The sequence below is a fragment of the Aythya marila genome, assembly GCF_965140915.1.
Source record: "Aythya marila genome assembly, chromosome: 2".
Classification (NCBI taxonomy): Eukaryota; Metazoa; Chordata; class Aves; order Anseriformes; family Anatidae; genus Aythya; species Aythya marila.
Genome location: NC_139043.1, coordinates 50,937,256 through 50,962,755, shown reverse-complemented (window position 1 = coordinate 50,962,755; position 25,500 = coordinate 50,937,256). Strand labels below are relative to the sequence as shown.

The 25,500-nt window shown below is 39.6% G+C and overlaps 1 protein-coding gene across 3 annotated transcripts in view; it reads left to right on the top strand.

Annotated features, from left to right (window-relative positions):
• CDKAL1 (CDKAL1 threonylcarbamoyladenosine tRNA methylthiotransferase) overlaps positions 1–25,500 on the top strand; it is a 427,133-nt gene that overhangs the window by 52,287 nt on the left and 349,346 nt on the right. For all 3 annotated transcript variants that reach the window (XM_082753985.1, XM_082753986.1, XM_082753987.1), the window contains one exon: positions 19,961–20,045. In XM_082753985.1, coding sequence (XP_082610111.1) covers positions 19,961–20,045 — 85 coding nt within the window. The remainder of the gene's footprint in view (positions 1–19,960; positions 20,046–25,500) is intronic.

Sequence of the window (25,500 nt, the reverse complement as noted above, 5' to 3'; positions counted from 1 at the left end):
TGGCAGGCCTATGGACTTGTGCCTCTCCATCCGTTTTTGCTGAGGGGTTTATTGTCTCCTTGGTTGGGCCACGTCATCTCTTTCTGCAGTTGCTTTCTAACTTGGATCTGTGGCATGGTGTCTTCTGGCAAGGCTATGATCACTTGCAGCAGGAATGCCTTTTGTTGATAGGAAGGAAGACTTAACTTTGATGGAAGAGGATTGGGTTAGGGAGTATTTATACAGACTGGACGTATGTAAGTCTATGTGCCCTGATAGGATACACCTGCAAATGCTGAGGGAGCTTCCAGATGACATTGCAAGGTCATTCTCAACCACCTTTGAACGATCATAGTGACTGGGAGAGGAACCTGAGGACTGGAGGAAGGGAAGTGTCACTCTTATTTTCAGAAGGGCAAGAAGGAGGAAGGGACAAGAAGGTGGCTCCAGGAAACTACGTGCTTCTGATCAGCCTCAACTTGATCCGTGGGAAGGTTATGGAGCAGCTAATCCTGGAAACCATGAGTGAGGAGGTTGGAATAGATGACCTCCAGAGGTCCCTTCCAACCTCAAACCCGTGGTGATTTTTGTCATGAGGTTGGCTGTGTGGGAAGTTCTTTCACTGCTTCGTATTGCTTTGTAGTTTTGTATTGCTTCATAACGTACAATTAAAATTAGAGGATATGTTTAGGCTGTGTCAAAGTAACAGTCTTAAACTAGTCCACGTACAATGTGGTAAATGAGCTCCAATTGAGTTCTGTGGTGGTTGGTTTACTGCTAGTTTAGAGGTCTGTACCATCTTGTGTATATAATCTTACCTAGAAGAATGTGGGATCTGGTCAGGTTCATGATGACCTTGGTCATGCTTATCATGAAAAAAATTATGTGACTCTTTTAGCTATGTTTATAGTAAAGTGGAAAATAGTTCTGCAAAGCATCAAAAAAAAAATCCTACAGCAGTTATATTCTACAGGGAAAAGTAAATATTTACTTCAGCAAAATTTCACAATTTGCCATTTCCTTTCAAGTCTTAGCACTAATCAGTAATTTTTATTAGGTTCTGACAGTACTGCAGACTTTTGCATTTTTGATTCTGTTCTGTAGTGATGTTTTAAATATGTCTTAAACACCTACTTGTTTGCATCAAACTCAATTGAAGCATGTATTTTGCAGTCTCTGTGCTACTTTGGAGTAGTTTATGCCAGAGCAGCACTTACCAGACAGTGACAATCTTCATTTCCTATGTTAATCAGTTTTCTCTGACATACAGTTGTTTTTTTCTTTAATGACTTAGATGTATCCACTGTTATGGAATGCTGAGTAAAATGGCAATGTTTCTAATGGGATGCACATGGAAACATTTTCATCTTTTCCCACAAATATCTTTATCAGTAGGGAGGCTTTTAACTAACTACCAGTGGTTTTTTTTTTTTTTTTTTTTTTTTTTCCCTTCATTGTTAGTGTGGTAGGTCTATCCTGGGATCTTTGATAATCCTATAAAACAGGAATACAGTAGTAGTATATGATTGCTATGGGAAATAAAGAAACAAGACCGATGAAGAATCTTTACCTAGCAAAACACAGCTTGAATTTTAGTATTCAGTGTCATTTTGCTCTGAATCTAAGAGTTTACCATTTTGCAGCTTACTTTAGAGTTGTTATGCATTTATGTGACACAAGCTCAGTATATGAGATTTAGAAATCCTTTTATTTAAACCCATGGATATGTTTCTTGCTTCATGCCCATCACCTCTCCTATTTGTTGTGGGTGAAAGGCAAACATTTGTTTTAAGATTCAAGAACCTAGTTATGTTTTCAGAAGCAATATTCAGTTGAATAGTGAAGTGTCAGGCAGCTTGTAGGTTCTTGACTCTGTCACATATTATAGTATGTATTATAACGTGATGTAATGTCAGATATTTGGGGGGGCAGGGACAGAATCATCTTAAATAGTTATTTCAAATGACAAAATATCAGTAAGAGCAGGAGTAAGGTTTAAACATCATGTCTGTTAGGACAATGCACAGTTTTCAAGTAACAGTAACTAAACACTTGTTTTTATCTAATCATGTTTTGTACATATCCAAATGTTGTTCCATCTTTTTTGGATGCTTGTTGTCTTAGAGAATGAACTCGTTTATGTGTTCAGCCACACCAGATTAAACTGCTTCTTCTCTGAGGAGTCTTGGTGGCTGTTCCTATTTTTATTTTGGCTCCAAGCTGGTTAGTCACCTTTGAAGTGCTAAGAATGGATTTGGAAAATACAGCCCATAACAGTATTTATAATCTGCACAACATTTATAGGTAGGTCTAATACTGTTTTATTAGATCATCAAGTGTAATTGAAGTAGATGGATGCACGGACTTAAGCCCTAAAGTAGAAACAGCTGACTTCAAAGGTAAATACAAGTTGAGAACTGCTGCTCAGTTTTAATAGGTACGTATCCATCAGCTGCCTCTGAGGGGGAGCTGGTACTCATAGTGGGATGGTGATAAGGATGATAAAATGTTTGTCTTTGGGGGACAGAGAGAAACTGTAGCTGTTTCCTCCTAGATGATGGTTTGAATTATGGAGTGAAAGCTGTGGTGGCATGGTGGCTCATTTCTCTGTGGTGTGACATGGTGTCTGGTCTGGCTTCTAAAGCTGACGAGGTGTCTCACATAGGAAATTATGAGGTTTAGTGGGGTGACTGGTTTGACTTTTCTTATGTGTGCAAGGATACATTGTTAGGTAGGCATTGCTGGTCATTGTTTTTAAATGTCTGGAAAAATTGATGGGCACTAAGAAGCTTGATGTGCTGACAAAGTTCCAGGGCTTTTGGAAGAGTCTTCTAGTCTGTAGAGCTGCTTTCTTTCTTAAAGGTATGTTGGAAATACGCTTGTTTCCTAAGGGAATTCTTGCAAATTCTGCAGGGTATGTTTTTAGTAATCTATTATATTTTGTCACTCCTCCATGTAATATTCCCCCTAATAAAGTACTTCATATACTTGGGCAAAGCATTGTGAAGTTTACCATTTACTTACAGATTATTTGCAGATGACACTAAACTGGGAGAAGCTGTTGACTCCCTTGAGAGTAGGGAGGCCTTTGCAGAGATGTCTTGACAAATTAGAGGGCTGAGCAATAGCCAACCGCATGAAGTTCAGCAAGAACAAGGGATGGATTCTGCACCAGGGACAGGGCAGTCCTGACTATACGTACAGACTGGGGGATGAGAGGCTGGAGAGCAGCCCCGCAGAAAGGGATCCGGGGGTTCTGGTTAATAGCATGTTGAAAGTGTGCCTGTAGCGAGCCCTGGCAGACAAAATGCTCAACCATGTCCTGGGGTGCATCAAGCACGGCATGGCTAGATAGTCAAGGGAAGGGATTGTCCTGCCCTGCTCTGCACTGGTGCGGCTCCACCTTGAGCACTGTGTGCAGTTTTGGGTGCCACAGTATAAGGACAAAACTATCAGAGGGTGTCCAAAGGAGGGCTACAAAGATGGTGAAGGGTCTAGAGAGTAAGATGTATGAGGAGCAGCTGAGGTCCCTTGGTTTGCTCAGCCCAGAACAGAGCAGGCTGAGGGAAGGCCTCATGGCGGCCTGCAGCTCCCTCACGAGGGCAGGCACCCAGCTCTGCTCTCTGGGGACAGTGACAGGACCCGAGGGAACGGCATGGAGCTGGGACAGGGGAGGGTCAGGCTGGGGGTTAGGAAAGGTTTTGCATCCAGAGGGTGGTCGGGCACTGGAGCAGGCTCCCCAGGGCAGTGGTCACAGCTCCGAGCCTTCTGGAGTTCAAAAAGCATTTAGACAACACTCTCAGACACATGGTTTGATTTTTGGGTGGTCTTTTGGGGACCCAGGAGTTGGACTTGATGATCCTTGTGGTTCCCTGGCAGTTCAGGATATTCTGTGATTCTGTTATTCATGCTCTACTGCACATGTCCTCAACAGCAGTACCACTTTTGCAAATACACATTATTCCTGAAGTCAGATTTACTGCTGGTCTTCTGTAGTTTAAACACTATCACTTTCAGTTTTGCATCTATAGTTCTTAACCACAGAGGGAATGCATTTCTCCAGGAAGACCCAAGTTGCCTGTATATTTGTCATGTAGCTTTTTATAGATTTATGTAAGTATTTATGCTAGTGCTTTCTGTTCTAAGGCTGGGAACAGTAAAGCTAACATTGCATATTTGGATACACTTTGAGAAAAAACAGTGTACCATAAAATGTGAGATGGAAGAATTTTCTTTTCCTTTTTTTTTTTTTTTTTTTTTTTGTGTACAGGAATATTTAATGCATCAGGAAAGAATATAAAACAAACTGAAGACAAAACTCTGGCTAACGACCCTTTCTTTTGAGGCAATACATGCATAAAAATAATGGAGGATTAAAGAACTTCTAGAATTTTTCTTTAAATGCAGTGTCAGAGTGTCAGTTTCTTTGAGGAGATTAAGAAAAAAAAAGTCTTACAGCTCATATTGGAGTTCAGCTCCAGACTGACACGTGTTAATTATTTGTATTCAAATCATTTCATTTATTCAGTATCTGAGCAACAAATATCAAATAATTGCTGATCAGGATTCCTTCTGCTAATAAAATTGCCTTTAATATTTTCATGCATAGCAAAATGACATTGGACATGTAATTACCAAATAAACAGGGAAACGAGCAACTGGAAGAATATGCTAGGATAATTATTTGCAGTACTATCATTAGAATGAAACAGTAAAATTCAAGGATAGTGACTTTTTTTAAAGGAACAATACACATATTTTTTTCAAACGCACTGTTAAATGTACAGCTGCTTGAAAGAGGTATAATAAAGTTTTCCTAGTCGATCCCACTGTCTATATCATTGATAAATATATTAAACAGAATTGGTTCCAAGAAGCTTTCAATAAATGTCATAAAAACAGCTGCATCTTTTAGTTAGCCATTAAGCATCTAGAAATAATGTTTAAAAATTCAGAAGAGGCAGATCTGTAATAGTTATTGTATAGGACTGCAAGAAATGCTGTACATCACAAAATGAGGGAAAAATGAACTAACCCTTTATTTAATGATACGATTAGTAAAGCTCTACCCTTAATATTCTTTTTAAAATGGAAGTAAAATACACATTAAAAAGAGAGTGGGGAACAGAAAGAGAGGAAGTTGCAACAAGTAAATTATTAAACATTGTTCATAACCTGAAGTAATGAATAGTTCTTTTGAAAGAAAGTGTAAATCCCAATCTCAAATTGCTCAGCAGAAATTGAGATGCAACAGCATATTCCATCCAGACATGAGAATCTTGACTGTTAGGAGCTGCAAACATTTCATTTTAAGTTGATTTTTTGGCAGTGTTGGAAAAAAAAAACAACACAGTTTTCTTATGTCTATCTGCTGTAGAATGATCTTGTTTCTACTCCAAAACATGGGATAAACCTGTGAATAATTTATGTGCTTTCAGGCAGGACATTTTTCAGAGAATGATGCCTATCATCTTGAGTGTTAGCTTTGGTCCAAATCTTTAATTGTATTTGATGTGTGTAAGTAATAACATTTGTTGGGGAGTTTGGACTGTGTGTGCAGTTTAAAATCAAATACAGCAGCTCTGGTAATTACTTTATTGATGCTGTACCTGTTCAGAATCTCAGGTTGATACAGAAGGTGACAAAGATCTGTTGGTCAGCATGAGGAATGAAAATCAAATTCCATTCATTTTAATTAAAAATGTAGCAGTTCACTGAAATGAACATTTGTAGTACTGTGCTAACTTGAAAATGAGCTTGATGTCGATTATTTCTTGCTTGTGAGAAAGGTAAAAGGAAAAGATCTACTTGGTTTGAATCAATTTTTTTTTTTTTTCTCCCCTGGAAGTAAAAGCAGAGGTTTAAACAATAGTGCTGTCTTAGATAACAGCACTATGGGGTAAATCTGAAATAAAGGCTTGTGTTGGGACTTGCATCAGGAGTTGCTTTCTTTGGACAGAGCTCCCAAGACTCCCTCTGGCTGCATGGACAGTGCCAGGCTGTGCGGGGCTTCTGGGTTTGAGGCCAGCTGGTGCTCTCACCTGCTGCTGGGGATACAGGCAGGGCAGGGGGCCAGGGGCTGCAGCATCTGGAAGACCTGAACCTGCCATGTCCGGGGCAGTTGAGAGCTGCAGACTGTGAGGGGCTGATGGTAGGGCTCCTGAGATCTGAGTCTGCGCACACTTTCAGGGCTGGAAGTGGGTTTTTGTGTCTGGGAGCTCTGGCACGGTTGAGTTGGTGTAGGGTGGTGGACCCCGAAGCTCCTGGATTCCAGGTGATGCCACCTGATAAAGTAGCTTTAGATGCGCTAATTATGGGAACCTCTGCAGAGGAATAAATGCCTCTCCAATTTACAGCTAATAATAGTTTTGACAAAATATATCTGTTTAAAGCCACTTCCAACAATCAGAGTTAAGTGCCAGATGATTAACAGAAAGTACTTTGCATGTGTTTGCAAGGCTCAGTGATGATTAATAGCTACTAAAAGCCTGCACAAATGAAATACCATGGTGTGTATTTTTTTGAATATACTGTTAATGTAAGTTGGAATACAGATCCCATTTTTTATAAATCCATGCTTGATGCAAACCAAGGAATTTCAAACCAACTGAATTCTTTTGTGTGTGATGAAAGGTCTCTTGACTCTAACAGTAAATGCTGACAGATTATATCCAGGATGTAACAAGTACTTTTTCCTGTTTAAAAACCACAGTAGTGTTGGAAATTGGCCTGGGGTGCTAGGACTTTTTTAGTGATTTTTATTTTCTGAATTTTATTCTGAGTCTGTCCACTGGCATATTGCTTTTTTTCCCCTCTTCATCACAGCTGTCTCTTCCCTACAACCATACATAAGCACTTTCTCTCCCTTGTGATACGAGTTTTAACTGTGGAGTTCAGTGCTTGTACTGTTTATTTGCTTTGTGAAATACATTATCAAAAGTGACTTGAAATATTTATCAGTGAAAGACTCTTCACTGTGTTTAAAGTACCATCTGTCACTTCTTTCTGTGTTGGTACGAGTGAATTGTCCGTACACCTCTGAGATTCCTCAGCCAGGAGAGGGGGAGAATTATCTGAGCTGTATCTATCTCAAAGTATTACAATGCTTCCCAGGTTGCTTGCTGTCAAATGAAATGCCGTGATACTCTTTAGGGTTTTCACATTACAGTATTTTTAAGAATCTAAGTTAAAACAAAATGTGTTGAGGTTTTTCATGTTTGGCATTTTGAAGAAATTTAATTTTAAATTCTGTTTACATCAAATATTTACTTTTTTATTCCGTGCACTTACCTTTAAAAGAAAATAATGCCACAGTCATATTTTTTTTACAGTTAGAGGAGTTGCTAGACTTTTGACGTGTTCGTGATTTTATAGTAATCACTTATTTTCTGTAAGAGAAGGACTATTGGAGCAGTAAGCAGGGTGCCTTCTGCGGAATGCTTACACTAAAAACAGGCTCCACTGCTTTGCTACTGGAGGGAAAAGCAGATTAGCTAATTCGGTACGATTATATCGCCATGCATACTAAACATTAAAAAGGATCTTAGTTGTATAGAGCTTACATATGCAGAGGTTAACTTCAAATTGCATCCTTGTTGACTAGGTATCTGAGTTGACAGAGCTTTACAGGGATGCTAGTGGAAGGCTGGTTTGAACGAGGAGGATGGCAAGCTGAAAATGTGAAGTTGGCATTACAGCCTAATAGTGCCTTTGCTTTCCTGTGTTTATCTGTAGAACAGCATTAAATACTTTCATTTGAGTTTAACTTTAGTTGGAAGAGCTTAGAGCAGGATCTTCAGTTAAAATCAAGGGGGTAAACACTTTGCTGTGTTTGAAGTTAGCTTTTGTGCTTTACAGAGGCTGAATTTGTGGATGAACCTAAAATGGCAGATGAGGTGCTTTTAAAGACAGGAAGCTGTCTGCTCTTTCTACGCTTGCAGAAGAACCAGGTGGCTTCTTTTTTTTTGTGTTTAGGAGACCTGCGCATGATGCATGATCTGTGTTTTCATGTTGTAGGCTGAATTATGAGCTGTATTTGAATTTAGAAACATCCTGATTGCTTAGCTTGGATGATGACCCTAAAATTGTGTTGATACCTGTGTTTCTGAATCCTGTTGGAGGTATCCTGACAAGGTGTCTCTTCCAGGCATCCTTCTCCTGACCTGCAGAGATCTGTTAATGCACTTCTAGGTTGAATAGCTTTCTTTGGGTTGTTTTAAGGCTAGTCAAAAGAATAAATAGCTATTTACAAACCCAACACTATGTAAATTTATGAATTGAAGGTAGGTAGTCTATGCTTTCCAGGTAGTTATGGACCTTCTGGTGTCCTCTGTTGTTACTGTGCCACTTAACTTTTATACCTAAGTGTTGTATTCATTCATTAAACCTTTTGCTTCTGAACTGTTGAAAAGACCAAAGGTATGGTAACAGAAACAGCTTATACCTTCTCTGGAAGCAATCACTACCCTTTACCAAAGGCCGGTAGATGACCAAAATATTTTTTATTGTTGTATATTAGAATTATAAAATTATGTTGGCTTATTAATATTACTATTATTTAAGGTTTACCACTAGGGTTCACCAAAAGCTTTCAAACAAATAATGTCACTACTGAGCAATTGAGTGGATAATGTGTCAGAGCTGCTGGGGTGGGTGTGCAACTTGCAGGGACTTGATACTCTGTTTTTAAAAGTCGTGTTTGAAAGCAAAAGAAAAGGTAAATGGTGGAATGTGTGCTCAGTGAATTCATCTGTAAGGGCAGTGAAGTCGTAAGTTAAAAATATACAAACTGTGATAGTGATCATGGGAGGTACTGGATTAAACTTCAACTATCAACATGGAAAAGAGGAATCTCAATAGGAAATTTTGGATTACTACAGGCCTTCTGAAGTGTTAAAAGTAAGAAAGTGAAGTATCTTCAAGCTATTGGGAGTGGAAAGGTGAAAACAGCTTCTGGCTACTCAGAAAATGCAGTACTAATGTGGTTGCAGTTGTAACATACAGTAGAGAACAATAGATCAACCAAATAAATTTGAGCTGTGTTCTTAAAATGAAGGTTTTCTGTTGCTATTCCTCAGCCCACATTTAAGAGTAAAAAAAGACAGAGGTAAACCCTGCCAAAAGAAAGACACTCCCCATGTGGAGCCTGGCAAGGGAAGAAGACAACCTAAAAATTTAGACTTAGGTCATTGGGCTATGTGACAGGTCCATGGGATCTCCTGCCTTTTTGTTCAAGGACATGAAGAAAAGCCCCACAGCGCTAAGCGGCCTGAAGGTGCTGCTCACTCTGCCATAATGTGTGGACATCGCTTCCACGTAGTGACATTGCCTGAAATTGTGAGTTGTTGCTCCCAGATAAGATGAAAGTGGATCCTCACACACATGGTCTGTTGTTTGTCGGATGACCTCCTTTTTATTTTTGGGAGCTGCTGTTCCATCAAATAATCCGTGCATGGTGCCTCGAACTAGTATTCGACTGGTTTGTGCTTGATGAAATTGGACCACTCTGGGGCCATAAAGCCACAATTCTCTGTGCAGAACTGGCATGCTCAAACATTTGGCAACTGCAAATGCTGCTGAAAGTTTCAAAATAGGCTTGTCATGTTGGATGCAGCCTTACTAGTACCGGAGGACTATCTTCTGTTTTTTTGTTTGTACAAGTGATGGAAGAACCTAACAAAACTGGTTCTCTCACAAGAGCATTAATTAAACTCGCAATCAAAATCGGGAAGAGACAAGACAGATAAATCACGAGTGTGAGGCTGTACTGGATATGTCTGTGTTAGTTTAGAAATGCTGAACCTCTCAGGGACTGCTTTGAGTGACAAGTGCCTTGTTTTTCTTCTGTCCATGCATATTTGTTTAGTTAGACTCTTCAGCTGCATAGGCAACTACAATGATGGAGAAATGGAGTAAATGGGTAGAGAGACTACAGATGGACTTCTAAGCACTGCAGCAGCTGCAGAGGTTGGTGTGTCTGTTCAGGATGAATAATGCATAAAGGGCAGGAGGGGCACATGGGGCTGCAATGCAGGTTTCCACATCTGCCTGCTGGTCTTTGTTTTTCCTTCCCAGTGCATCTTTGCTCTTGTCCTGTAAGTAGGCTTCCTTCCTGTCCTGGACAAATGGGCAGAGACACAGAACTGTTATTTTGTCCTAGAGGTTTGTAGGCAAAAACATAATCAAAGCCTGCTTGTGGGATTGCATTGCTGGTTCCTGCTCTGTTGTGTGTAAACAGTAAACTTTAATTTCCGGTGTGCTCAGTCTGGAGCCTTCACAAGCACTAAATTCTGTTGATAATCTGGACTGGGGATGATGGGTGGGAATTAACCAGAGCAAAAGCTTATCTGGCTTCTGGGTATGGTACCTTAAGCCCATATCTCCAGCTTTTCAGAAAACTGATAAAGTAACAAATAGATGAGGTGTGAAGGTAGTTCTGAGAAAGTCAATAAATAGCTGGAAGCTACAATTTAATAAGTGTTTGGACATATCTGGCTCAAATACCTTATATATTTTAACTCTCTTAAAAGTGATAGATGGAATTTAAATCCATATTCCCTGTGGTATTAGGTATCAGGAGAAATAAGTGGAAGTAAGGCATTTGAAATCAATAAATTGCTTCTAGGTACAACTTAATGCAGACAGAATTTAGAGAAAAAAGATTGTGAAAAAGATACAGGAGTAAAATGTAGCTTTAATTTTCAGGCTACAGCAAAACTCTAATCCTGATGGTTGTGAAAATGAATATACATTCATGGAGATGAATGGAGATTAGGAAGTTAGGGAGATGAGGAAGTTAAGTGCCATGGGCCCATTTGTATGAAAGAGTTGTACTGAAAAAGCATTAAGTCTTTGGAGCGGAGCTGCATCATTTCAAGTATAATATAACCTAAATCTTAGCTAATTAAATGTCTTTAAAATGATGCATTTGCCATCCAATTTATCTGGAGAGAAAAGATTCTAATTCGGGAATTTTGCTGCACTTGAGAATCTACTGCTTCAATGCCTTGGGCTTCCTTGGAAATGTTTATTGCTTGTGTGGACTGGAAGTAAGGCTTCACCAAGTGCATGCACACAGACTCACAGGATGGTTGAGGTTGGCAGGGACCTGTGCAGCTCATTTGGTTGGGCCTAAAGCAGGTTGCCCAGGCCCATGTCCGTCGGCTTTTGAAGATCCCCAAGGAAGCATGCTCCACAGCCTCTCTGTGCCAGTGCTTCATCACCCTCGCAGTGAAGAAGTCTTGATGGTTAGACAGATCCTCCCGTGTTCCAGTTTGTGCCCATTGCCTCTTGTCCTGGCACTAGGCATTGCTGAAAACCTTCCCTCAGATACTTATACACACTGGGATCCCCTGAGTTTCCTCTTCTTTAGGCTGAACAGTCCCATAATTAAAGAAGGACATGGAATTATCTATACGGAAAAAGTTATTTACTCAGAGGGTGGTGAGGCACTGGCACTGGTTGTCCAGAGAAGCTGTGGATGCCCCATCCCTGGAGGTGTTCAAGGCCAGGCTGGATGGGGCTTTGGGCAACCTGGTCTGGTGGGAGGTGTCCCTGCCCATGTCAGGGGAGTTAGCTGGTCTTTACGGTCCCTTCCAACCCAAACTGTTCTGTGCTTCCCAAGTGATGCCGCTGCTTTTCATAAAGGCCTTTGGTTTCTCTCTGCCACACCTAGGTTAGCAGTTTGGGGTACACCTGGGTACATGATAAGACTGAGACGATCCTTAATTTACGTTTTCTTCTGGGCAGAACAGAAATAATGGGGGAGAGCAGTTAACATTTCATTAAGTCTGCAGATAGAAGCATTTGTTTAAGTGAGGCTTCTCAATGTGTTACACCCAAGGGAGGTTAAAATGATCTTCCTGGAGCAGATTCCAGTCAATCTTTCTCGATTCTGAAATATTTATTAGTGTTTGCAGCAAATGCATATGGGATAATACGGCATATACAAAAAAACATAAAATTTTCATTTTTTGTTCACTAGTGGCTTTACTGTCAGAATACAAAATTAGCAGCTTATGCTTGACTGTAGCGGTTTTTTGTACATTAAAATACATCAAAGTATGTGATATCTCCAAGTAAATATTTTAGAGAACATTCCCGATTTACACTTTGTCTTGCAGATTGCTTACATTTTACCAGTTGTTTAGAAAGTCTGGTCTGTAAAATACAGTAAAATCGTCTTAACTGCTTTTACTAAGCAAGCTTTCTTCTGAGAATAGATGAGCAAGTAGAGAACTCTAAAGCATTATTCTGAAATACTGCACTGACAATAAGAAAACATTAGAGATTCTCCTGGAGATCATGCATCACCCATCCTTCAGCTAAGGAAGACAAGTGTTTAACACATTTGGGCTTTAATATACCCTGAGACGGTTGGAAACATACCTGCAAGAGCTGTGTCTGAACACTCACAGGGAGTTAGTAGAACTATTGTGGCTTTTTTTTAAGCCTTCCTTGACACAGAGAAATTTAATCTGCTGTTCAGTGTTTGCTTTTGATTTGTTATGCCACCCAAATTTCTGAAGGGCTGGTTTTCGTGGATACTTTAAGGCTTATCAAAAAGCTATGGGATATCACTGATCTTGTAAATGACACAGACTGAGCTAGGTTGCGCATATGTGCTTTGTGTTTAAGGAGCAGGCCTGACATTAGGGGCAATCAGGCTGAAATCTTGGCTTGATTGCCTAGACATCCTGTGAGGCTTGATGAAATTACTGAAACTCTTAGACATCTTTTTTGCATTTATAAGATAAAGAGCAACTGGTGTAGAGGTGGGTGCATGTTAACTATACGGGTGTTGGAGGTAAATCAGGTAATGTTTGCAGTGTGTTTTGAAACTTCAGTTGCACAGTATTGTGCAAGATTTGCCTTTTTTGTTGTTGTTGATGGCTAGGCTGTTAGTGACTAAGATAGAAGCAATCAGTCTGTATTTGCTGATTTGAATAACTTTGTTTTACTTATGAAGCTGTATGTAGGGAGTACAAAGACCAAAAAAAAAAAAAAATAAAGGGGGCACACTCCATGTACTATTTTTGGAAGATCAAGTAGGCTTAAGAGTTAGAGGAGTAGGAGTTGCTGGGATTTTTCCAAATTCTGTCAACAAAACAAATTCTGCCCTTGTTAATCATCAGAATGAGTTGCTGGAGTTATTTGTATGTCACTGTAACATAGCCTGGCTAAAGCGGGCTACTTGAACTTGTTCTCACGTAGTGGGGCTTTCCCTGAGAGATTGATATATCACTCATTAGTCCTTTCCACCTTTAAAATATTAACACTGATCATGAGTCTGCAGTGAAATGAAAGCAGCAGTTGGCTCTTGCATTGCATGGTGATTACACGGATGCTCAAAAGCAGGACCAAGTGCCCACCAAGTGCCAGGACCACTGCTGTGCTGCTGCGGCACCTGTGCCTGCTGCTGCCCAGGGTGATTTGGGGGCCTTCATGTTGTGTTGTGTTGTACTCTGCTGAACAGACTCTGGTTACGTTTAGACTTTCTGCCAACTCACCTCTTATCTAGCTTGGGATTTCTCCCTTCTTGATTTATTCAAGGAGTGGGTGATCCATCTAGAAAAAAGTAGTGAAGCCTTTGTTTTGACGGATTTAGCTAAAATTCAGGCATTCTCTTTTGCATTTGGCATAAAACACTATTTGTAGAGACACCTTTGACTTTTTGATTTTCACTGAAGGGCCATCAGAAGAAGGTGGCCTGAAGCTCATATCATGTTGGAAAAAGCTTAGTTCTAGAATGTGGAAAAATGCATAGAGAATTTAATACATGGGAGAAGATAAAAAAGCAAAGGATGTGTCAAATCCCATTGTCGATGATGGGTAAATGGACAGAAAAATCAGCTGCAAATTGGAGGAGGACTTGAAATGGAAGTTTAATATAACAATGCTCAGAGTCCAGCTACAGGGTAAATCTTTAAAGTAAGCTTAATTCTTCCATTCATGACTTCATTTGCAAGTGTGTCTTTGTGCAGCTCAAGTGTCACTAAGGACGGAGGGGCTGAAGCCCCTCTGAGTCAGGTGGGGCAGTGCAGACCCTGCCTTGCTCCAAGCAGGAGTGTAGCTGGGTTAGCCTGGAAGTTTGGTGTGAGTGAGTAGTAAAGTGGGAGAAAAAGGTGGTTTACTCTAAAGGACATCTAGGACCCAGGCTGTAGCCTACGCCGTGCCTAGAACAGGAAAGAAAGGTGTTTTGAGAATGAACTATTCTCTTTAAAATGCTTGTGTAAAGAGGATGATCTGCTGATAGCCACAGGACTGTCAGGTTTATTTTAGTTGATATTTGGAGTAAAAATTTGTTCTTTCACCTGAATTTTCTTTTGTGCTGTGTCCTGGGTTCAATACACCTGCCAAACCTGAAGGGTTCTGCTGGCTTGCACATCCTGAAATACAGATTGTCTGTGCTGTTAATGTACATGAAAACGTTAGTTCAGATGTTCAGCTAGTGTATTTTTTAAGTTCTACCTGAAAGAAAACAGAGAAGATTACTTGCACAATTTGTTCAATAATCAAAATGTTAGTGGAGAATAAAAATAGCAACTTTGCCTATTTTCATATTAAATTAAATTAAGGCTTGATGGCAGAATTATTTTTTAATAGACATGTGTCAGTATTATCTTCTTTGATAAGCAGCAAGTCTTTTTATGTGGAGCTCTAAATAAAGCATGTGTTTGCCTGAGTATTATGGAGTATTATGTAGGATTGGTAAATGTAGGTAAATGTTCCTTCACAGGTAGGAACTGGTGATGTTACTGAAATTTCAAACATACCACCTGGAAGTTCATGGTAACTTTGGCTTTCAGTTTTATTTTTTTTTAATTTATTTTTTTTTACTTGCTATTGAGGGAGCAGACAAAGGGAAGAGGCCAGTTTAAAACCTTTTCTGTAGGACACATAAAACTTGATAGTTGATTATATAAATGCTAAGAAATATTAAAAGCTAACATGGTAACTAAATATTTTGTGTGCTTAGGAAAGGTCTGGAAAGAAAAAATATTTTCTTTTGTTCTTCTCAACCTTGTCTGTTTTTCCAGTGTCAAACAAAGCCTATTGTCTAGAAACAAATAACCCAACTTCATGTCCCTAGAGGAAGATGTACCTTCTGATGACTCACAGCAATTCTGAGCTAATATTTATGAGAAAGCTTCTTTCCCAATACTTGCTGAGGTCCCCTGACGCCCGGTGACCCAAGAGATGATTAATTAACCAATGCCTAATCTGGGTGGGGGATGATTGACATGGAGTCCAACTGTGAGTACATGCTCCAAATATAAAACTTGGGCATTACTAGGTCTTGCTCCAGGATGTAAAATTCCCAGCAGGAGATCAAAGGAAGGGGGCAAAGCTGTTTGGGAATTGAGAACACACAGGACACAGCATTAGTGGGCAGGTTCAGGGATGGGAACAGAGGCTAGAATATAGCTATGAATACAGAGAAGCTTGGGGTATGTTGTGCAAGAGAGCTGGAAATAAGGGAAAATTCAAGAAGGTGAGGAGGAAGACTCACAAAGAACATATTAAGAACAGGATAAGGAGAGGTGGAAGAAAATGCCACAGGAGAATTTTCTGTGATTGTAGAGAAATACCTTTTTTTCAGATTGAGGTTACACAGATTGATATACAGGTTTTAAAAGGACATCATGCAAACTTTGAGTCACATTTTTTGAGCAAGCAGTACTGAGCAAATTCAGTAGTGCTTTCAGTGTAGAAAGGAGTGATGTGCTGAAGAAAGAAAGTAAGGAAAGGCTGCTCTTTTAGGGCTTCTCTGCCCATGTTCCTTCTACTTCAGCATTCTGTGTGTGTTTTGATTTTTAAATAGATGTGGTTTGGGGTGGGAGGGGGTGGGTGGATGGGAAGGAAACAAAGTTTTGGAAAACAAAACAAAACAAAACTGAAGAAGTTAGAACATCAAGGCAAAACCAAGCCAAATTACTTTTAACTGATAGTATTACTACTGTTGCCTTAAATTCTGCTGATTTACAATTGCTACAATGATAACAAACCCAAAAGTGCTATTTAAAAAAGAATTGTAAATACTGTTTTCCTCTGTAGGTATAATGATGTTTCAGACTCTTGCCATTTTACCCTCTTGGTATTGCATAATCCAGTCAATTCATGTTTTCCAGAGCTTCCCAATTAAGCTGAGTGTTCAAAAGTTTCCATGACCTTTAGGTTTCTTTGTACTCTATGTTGTTTTGCAGAGAGTATGATAGACTCTGTGGCTTATTTCCAGTGTAGCTTTTCTTTCACGGAAAAGATGTCACAGAGCAAAAAGGCCATGGTTTTGAGTCGTGTTTCTGAGCATTTAAGATAATGCTGATTTGTGGTGTAACTTGATTTTAGGTGTCTTAACATACAAGAAATTCTGTTTTGGTAGTTCATCAAAAAATGGTGAGCTGCAAAATACGGTCATTTAAACAGGATTATTAGACTGAATATATAGAAAAAACAAGGTGAAGAAAGAAAATCCTGTCAGTGAAAAGAAGTTTGTTGCAGAGTGTAGAGAAGTGCACCTGTATCACATATTCATTACCACAGCCAATGGTCACTGTGCCCCTTGTGGTCCTTACTTCAGTGTTTTTTTTCTGTCACAGTATGTATGGCTTGCTAGTGAAACCTGAAAATGTGAGGTTGTCCTCCTCAGTAAGAGCTATGAGTGTTCCCAAACACAAACCTCTCCTACGCTGCAGTTTGTCTGGTGGAGGATGCCAAGTGAATATGTCCCAGCTCCACTGTGATCTGACGAGGTGGGTGGCAGAGTTGGAAAGGTTGGCAGGTGGAGGCCCTCCGAGGAATGTTGCACGGGCTGCTTTAGCAGGCGCAGCACTACATTCATGCAGTGTTTACCATCCAGACCTAAAACAGTTCACATAATTTGTCTCGGAGTGTACAGGGAAACCTCAGGTCTTTCTGATCCTGCCTGTGTATGTTGTTAGAGGCCTGAGCTATTTGTCATGATCACCTGAACCTTAGTGGTGAGTCACATCAGAACACTGCTCCTAAAGACCCTTCACCCCACTGTTGTTTAATGTTTAGTGCTTATGAAGCTTCAGGATGTCTTGCTTATACATCCACGTCTGATCTGGTGTTTTGCTCTGTTTGTTCAGAATATCCATCAGTCTTGCTTACATTTAGTGTAAGCGCATCAAATCCTCTGAAAGCCAGAGGTGAACACTGACAAGTTGCTCCTGCAATGTAAACTAGCATATTTTACTATGACCTGATGCAAAAATACTGTTTGTAAATAAAATGCTGAAATAGAAATTTGAGAAAATACAAAAGGTTCTGTTAAATCTACACTAATGCATGTAATTCTTTTGTGCACAAACAGTGCAGCAGGATCTAAGAAAATTTAGCTATCATTTTAAAGGACTGATACAAACTTTGATTAGTAGATAGATCTTGTAACTTAATATTGTACATGTGTGTGTATATAAATCAAAACAAACAAAACAGTATAATAGAATGAATTAATAAGATTAAAAAATAAAGACAGGAACAGAACAGCCAGATGCGATTAAATAATACTAGTTTAAGGAGAGGGCAAGCCTCTGCTACATCTCTGTTCTCTTAAATGATTTTTAGGTATGTAGATTTTTGAGACCTCATTTTACCTAAACTGGTCAGAAGATTCCTTTCTGCAGAAGACTTCATTCTACACCCTCTATTCTGCAGAGGGTAAAACCCATGAAGGAACGAGTTGGAATGAATTTGGGAGACCTAGTGTAAAATGTGTGCAGGTGATGCTGTTGCTGTCCCTTAGAATCCCGACCCAGCAGTTAATATATCAGCGGCCTGGAGTGCAAAGCATCATGTGAAATGGTTCCTATTGGGTTAGTGTGTTAAGTCTTCCTAAACTTTAATGTATTCTTCCAATACCATTTCAAAGAAAGGTTGTTTATTCTCACTTTAGGGTAAAGGTGTTGTGGTAGTGAGGCTGTCACCTCCTATTCCACATAGGCTCCACACATGAAGACCATTATATAGGGAGGAACTGAAAGCAAGTCCAGAACTGGTGTTCCATGCATTACACCATCTCTCATCTGAATAATGGCAGCTCTGTAGCTTGAAATAGTATGGTTGTACAATGCTGGAACTGTTCTGTAGCCTGCTAAAGGTATCCATGGCCTTTGGGTCTATGGTACCACCTGTGATTCTCAGGTAGGTGCATCATGGATGTGCAGTTGAATTTATAAATATTTCATGCTGGAAATAGTAAGAAGTACAAAGGTTTGACAGTGTTACTAGAAAACCTTGTGTTAAAAGTGCTTGTTTTCATACTTGGTGAAACTGAGTTGGTCAACAGTTCACCCTCTTTCTGATTTTGAAACTGTACTTTTCCTTGCTTTTTGTACATCACTTCTAATCAAATTTTTTAAACTGATATTTATCTTTCTAACAGTGATGGTAAGTTCATAAGTCTAGAAACATTGAGTTGTTTTCATCCTGTCTGAGTTGGGGGAGAGATTTTTTTTTTTTTTGACTTGGCATACACTGAAATGGAACTTGTTCTTTGCCATCCTGTCAAAAGATAGGGTCAGATACTGGTACATTGGCTTTGCACTTAAAATAGCTGGAGGTCTGAATGTTATATTTGACTCCTTTGTAGCCTTTGCCTGTCTAAGCAGAGACCAGTGTTTGATGCAAGTTAATGGTTTCTGTAATCTAGCATAAGAGTTCCTTTCAGTTGCTATTTTATGGGTTAATTTCATTTTACTGCTTCCTAGGTTAAGTGACTGATAGTTAATTGAAAAGCGTAGTTTCTTTGGAGAGGATGCTGGTGGAGACAGAAGATTTAATAAAAGAGGTTTTTCTCTTTTATTGTTTAGAATGATAAGTATATGTGGTTGGGGGGGGGGGAAAGGATATTCATGTTTATGTCGATATGTCTGAGACAAGGGCACATGTAAACATGCTTAAATCATTATAGGCTTTCTTCTGCTTTAGCAGGATGTCAGTTCAAGTACAGCAACCTAAAAGTGATGGTGTCTTTATTCATTGGCTTATGTTATATGAAAATACTTCAATACTCAGGATGTGCTGAACAGTAGCAAGAGTGGCACAAGTTTTCCTATCCACACTGATGTAAACTGTTCTGATCAATGCTAGAGCACTCGAGTCTTTGAGATGAATTATCTTCGTTCCTTTCTTGGAGAAATTCTGACTTTACAAGAAAGACAGCTATGTTAGTAAATCTGTATGATAGGGATATTTTTACAGGATTAGAGTTCATGTATGTGTATGTGCTTCTGCAGGTAATAGTGGGATTCAGTTGTGTGAATGTATTCAGATATCAGTGAGGTGTGAACATACAGAAAGGTTTGCTTTTGGAAGGAGTTTATATGCTTATCTGAGTGGAGGCAGATGTTCAATGCATGAGTATCTTCTACCTGGAAATAGCTGAACTGTAATTATACCATAATTAAGATATAATCTAAACTAGAAAAAGGCATATTTCTTTCCAGAATAACTGCTTTGGCTTCTCTCTTTAGTAGAGACTCATGCTTTATTCTGGTTTGTCTCTCTTGTATTTGTTAATAATTCACAATAAATGGAAGCAGTTACTCTGTTTTGTTACTGCTTTTGTTAACCACTTACTTGATTTTCAGAAAGCACCTTTGCAGTTTTGTAATCTTTCTGCCTTTTTATAGGCCAGGGATTATTCATTTTTTGGCAGCAACCCCTTTTCCTTAGTTTGTTTGCCATGATGTGCAGCCTACTGACATCTCAGCTGATAAATGGGTAACTGTTCATTCTTTGCAAAAAAATAAGTGCTAATGGAAGTGCTCTGGTTTAAAAACAAACGAACAAAAAGAAACAAGCAAAACCAACAAAGCAAAAAGCCTTTCTAAGAACGTAATTGTTAGAGTCATTTTATGAATAGTCAATTTATTGATAAGTGCTAAGTTTGATCTTTTTTTATATGCTTTAAAGTAGGAGTTGACAGTTTGATACAGATTTCTATCCTTTCTTCTAGATAACTCTGCTGAAGCAGATCTATGGTTGCTGAACAGTTGTACAGTAAAAAATCCAGCTGAAGACCATTTCAGAAACTCAATCAAGTAAGTTGAAACATGTTTGCTAAAATATAAAGAAATCATAGTATATTTTAATTTTAAAGGCTTCCTGTTTCTGATAGAGATGTAATTCTCTGTTTTAGAGCAAAGAAAAGTGTGATGAATTTGAATGTTAAATTAGTGAATTCTCTAGAATGGATTTGTAAGGTGCAGTGTAATTTTTATTAGCTTTGATAACTTGTAAATGATTATCAACACACTTATTTAGAACTGCTGATCTATTAAAGGCTTCTGTATTAATTTTCAAGGTAGCATTATTATATTTTTTTGAAGAGTTTTTTTTATTTTTTTTTTAAAGCGAATTACTATGGTTTCTTCCTCCTCTAATTTTACATAATCAGGCTCTTCTAACTAAAAGGCTATCTGGTACATACTTAAGTCTGTTTTATTATACGTTTTCTTAAAAGGTGAACTGAGTTGCTTATAATTAACAGTTGTCTTCTGACGGATGTGTTTTATTTCTCCCTAGCATTTCAGTGATGTTGAAAAATATGACATGGCTGTGCTTTCTGCCTCTGACCTCTGCATTAGTGTAGTTGTGGTGGAAGTAACTGGACAACCTTACAGCTGTGCTTGTTCAGTATAAATAAATGTCATGGTATGTTACTTGTAAATTTTTACCTTTAGTAAGCAAGTGTGGATATTTATGCAGTCATTTGCTTACTGTGATAGACTGTTTCTTGAAATCCATTTTGGTTAGAAGAACATAGTTCTTGCTCAGCAGTCGGCATGCTTGGGAGGTTAGAGAGGAAAGAGAAGCTGCTTGCAGCGCTAACATAACTAACAGCATCCTAGGGCTGTAACCTGGAACAGTGTGCCCACAGTAGGTGGCACACTTAAAGTTTCCTCCACCCTTCAGGGGGCTTCTTTGCCTGACTGCTAGTATTGCACACTGTAAGACTAGCATTTTTTTTCCAATCTGTTGCAAAAAAGAAAAAAACAACCAAAAACCCTCTTCCCAGAACACTTCCAGTTAGTGTGTTGGCCAACAGAACTGATGACAAGATATTTTCTTTTCTTGTGGCCATCTTTCTATTTTACTAATCATACGCCAGAACTGAATTGATGTGGTATGGTGTGTGTCCTTTAACCAGCAGAGTAGAGTTGGTTAAGAAAGAGGGTCTAACTAAAAGCAAATGACCAAAAATATTTTTTTGAACTTCATGTTTCTGTTGTCACTCTATTAATGCTTGTGATACAATTTGTAGCCTGGGTTTATTCCTCTCTTACCTTGCTTCTCTCCATATACTCCTTTTATTTTCTGACACACTGATACTGTGGTCATTCTTCATTTCTTCTCTTTGCTGAGACTCATTCCTTTCCTGTAGCATGCATTGTTTATTTTCTCCTCTCAGATCCTAGCATTTCCTAATGGTGGAGAAGGACAACTTTGTTCTTTTGTTTCAAGCCATTCTTCACAATTCTCATTAAATGCAGGTATAAGAATCACATGTGGGTGTTCTTTCATGTTTGGACAATGTTTAATTTTTCTGTTCCATCTCAGAACATGACAACTTTTACTATATTTGGGTTTTACAATGACATGAGGAAACCTTATATCTCTAACCAATATGATGTTTCTCAAATACATCTTAATTTGTAATGGCAGCAAACTGAATGTATGAAGTTTGGATGATACAAAGCTAATTGACATTGTGTCCTATCATAGTATGTGTTTGTAGCTATGGAGATCTTTTTTTTTTATTAGAAAAATCAGTACTCAGCACAGTAAGATTTTTCTTTCAAATGAAAAAAAGTTTTCAGCCTGAAAGTGTGGCATAGCATTATGAATGTCATTGTAACATGCGAGAGAAATATTCCAGTTTGGTTTATTCTCTGTCCCTGTTTTTCCTACGTAATTTTCCTTGCATATATAACCTTAAAACCTACAAATTCAAGCAAGTGGTAGCGTGCTCACACCATCTCTGATCATGATCCCTCACTAATACTGCATATCAAAGGATGCCTTACAGCCCAAGGAGCCTAAAGCAAGTAATTTCTATCACACAATTTATGAAGACTAAGATGACTGAGTAAAGCAAATAGCTAGGCAAAGAAAAAGAATCTCTGGAATAAGTAAAAAGAAGCAAGACTAGAGGAAGAAACTACCATCAGTGAAAGGGGGAGGCGAGGCGAGGACCACCCCAGGGAAACAGTCCACATTCAGTGTGGTGGCTCTCAGTTCTGTTGTAGGAACCCTGTTGTATCACTGAATGTCCCTTATTCCCATCCCCATCTTCAGTGAACCTACAAATGTGTACAACCTTGTCACTCATGATGAAGGCACCTGTGATGGAAAGCTTGCTAGTAACTATTTTAGGCAGGATTTTACCTTGATAGAAGGAGTTCATCCATTGTTTAGATGACTCCTGTTTGTAGTTATGAACCTAAGCTTCTTGGCAGAGAAAAGTGAGAGCACAGAGCAGAGTGATGGGAGGGCAGGTGAGATAGTACGGATATATGATGTTACCTGTGTGTTTTTTAAGCAATTACTTATCATGTGGTATACATAAAAATAAAATTATGTTCCTTAGTATATGCCTGTAGTGTAACAGGGTAGTATACGTAGTGTTGAGGCAGTGAAAACTCAATAACCAAAGTTATGAAACAGGTATTCTTTATTAGGGTGCTGGGTGTGGGGGGCATCACTCCGCCTAACACACATACACACCAAGGGTTACTGGCAGTGTGATTATTTTAGTGGGATATGTACATATTAATTTCATTTCCCATAAGGCTCTTGCATATTCATCAGGTCTCTGAAGAATCATTAATGTAGGTTCCTGCCCCTATTCGCACGTATAGTGGAGTCCTTGGGTGGTCATCTGGTGTACTCTGGTGGTCTTTTGATGAAGGCCAGAAGTCTTCTTCGCTGCTAAACTCCTGACCTTTCCTGTCTTTGACAGACTTCAGCAGTCAAGCAAGGTTTAAACATAATATCTTGGTTTTTAATTTGTTTGTTGCTTCTTGTCCTGTCACTGGGCACCACTGTGACGTGCCAGGCTCAGTTGTCTTCACTCTCCTCTCTCTTCCCCTCCTCATCAGGTATCTATACACCCTGATAAGATACCCCTAAGCCTTCTCATACCCAGGCTGAACAGTCCCCGCTCTCTCTGCCTCTCCTCACATGTCACATGCTGCAAAGCTTTGATCACCTTAGTGGCCCTTCGCTGTACCCACTGCAGTGTGTCTTTGTCTCACCTGGACTCAGCCCAGAACTGGACCCTGCGCTCCAGCTGTGTCTCACAGAGCAGAGGGCAAGGGTCACCTCCCTCTTCCTCAGCCTGCTGGAGGTGCTCTGCCTGATGCAGCACAGGAGGTTGTTGGCCTAATTAGCTGCAAGGACACATGGCTGGCCACGGCCACCTTGGTGTTTACCAGGAGCCCCAGGTCCATTTCAGCAAAGCTTTTTCCAGCATGTTGCACCTGCCAGTCGTGGTGCATGGCGTTGTTCCTCCCTGGGGCCAGGACTTTGTAGTTCCATTTGTTGAGCTTCGTGAGGCGTACACGTTAAAATAGTTTAAGAAAATCTTATTTTCATTAAAATTGATATTAAAATAAACTCTATAAAGACACGTTTACTATACGTGTGTTCTACTTGTCCTTGTAAAGATGTAACTATTCTTGGATATGTTGTGTAGGGTTTTAGAAATACCTTTCTGTTCTGAAATAAAAAGAAGCTCTTGTTGTGTCAAGGGTTTCTGTTTTGTTGGTGATGGATATACCTATTGTGCCCTAGCAAAATGTCTGCTGGATATTAGCAGCTTTTGGAAAGATCATGGTGAGTTGAATCCCTCTGATCAGCTTTTTTTCTAGTGCTATTAAACTCTCGCTAAATTGTTTCATTACCACAAAAAAAAATACCTCTCTACCCTTGTCCTTTGTTGCAATCTTAAGTATCTGTGAATGGCTGCAATCCCAGATAGGATGTTTGATTATTGGTGTTTGGTCTTGTGTTTTTCAGCTGGCCTCCGTTCAACAAGTTAAGGCAGAAATTAGATTTTCTGGAAATCCCAAGCATAACAAATGTCTGGTGGTTTACGTATCAGCTTTGGGTAAATGCTATTTTGAATAATAGCCATGCACATTTTTCCCCCCTGAATTTAGTGATTCATGTGAACCAATTTGATATGTAGTGCCTGGCAATTAGAGATTGCATTTTTGCATTGAGTTATTTTTAAAGTGAATACCTACACCTTAGGTATCTAACCTTGGGCTTTCACAGCATAGCCTGGCTTGTAGAGAATACTGCAGGTCGGTCACCTGGTGCAGGAGGTCCTCCAGCTGGGCACACCTTTTGCAGGCAGGTCTGGACCCCGGGAGGAAGGTCTGGGCACTTTCTGCAGCCTGAGGTCTGTGCTGCAGCCTTGACCTTCAGCAGATCCATCTGGGTGGAGGCATCAGCTGCTGCTGGGGCAGGCGGTGCAGGCCTCACAGGCAGAGCTGCAGTGTTTGCTCTCAGACAAGTGCCTTGAGGGTCAGGTAGGATGAGTGCCCTTGAGCTGTGCAGATGGTTGTGGAATGGTGCCCAGTTGCTGGGTTAAAATGTACTTGGAGCCTCCCCCTTGGCCAGTGGCATGGCCCTCTCTTGAAGGGGCGTCCTTCCAGAGCACAACTGCTGTGCAAAATGACCTCTCCTAATGGCCTCGGAAAATTTGGAGAAACCATTGTATGTTTCTGACTAGCCATCTTCCACCTTGTTGGATCCTTTTCTGAATACTGTTATAAGTTCCCATGCATTCAGGGACTCTTCATACAGAGTTTTCATACTGATCCATCGTGGGCAGGAATGTGAGGCATGTCTAAATGAAAGAGCTGAAATCACACCACTTGAGAATTACGTTCTGGTTATGCAGTTGAGGTGTTCATGGCTTGTCTCATGTTATGGCAGTAGGCTTGGCCACTGTAACCTTCTTCGTTACCATATATAATAAATCTGATTAATAAATATGCACTAGAGAATGTTATATGTAAATGTTACTGCAGTCACTTTAAGGCACGCTACAGTGTGTATTCAAGCCCATTCTGAGTTGTGACAGAAATGTAAGGGTTGTTAGCACTGAAATAGCATTGTGTTGCTTCCACTTCTCTCTTTGCTTTACTTTTCTCAAATTTATGAATAAACACTGTGTAGGAATTCACTTTTCTGCTCTACGGAGCATTATATATTTCAGAACTGCCCAAAGTGCTCATTTAACAGGCCTTTGACCTTAAATGTGCAGTTATCTGTAGATTGTCTTTTTCATAGCTATTGCTTAATACACATTTTCATTTAGGAACATAGATTTTCACTAATGGCTTATGTGTTCTTAAGCCATTTAGGTATTCTTAACTGTACTTGGGGAAAGCAGGGTTAGAAGATTAGGGAAGTGATTCTGGTTAGTTTTTACGTATTTCAGTTTTTCACAGAAAAACAGGACTGGAGAGAAGTTCTTGGGTT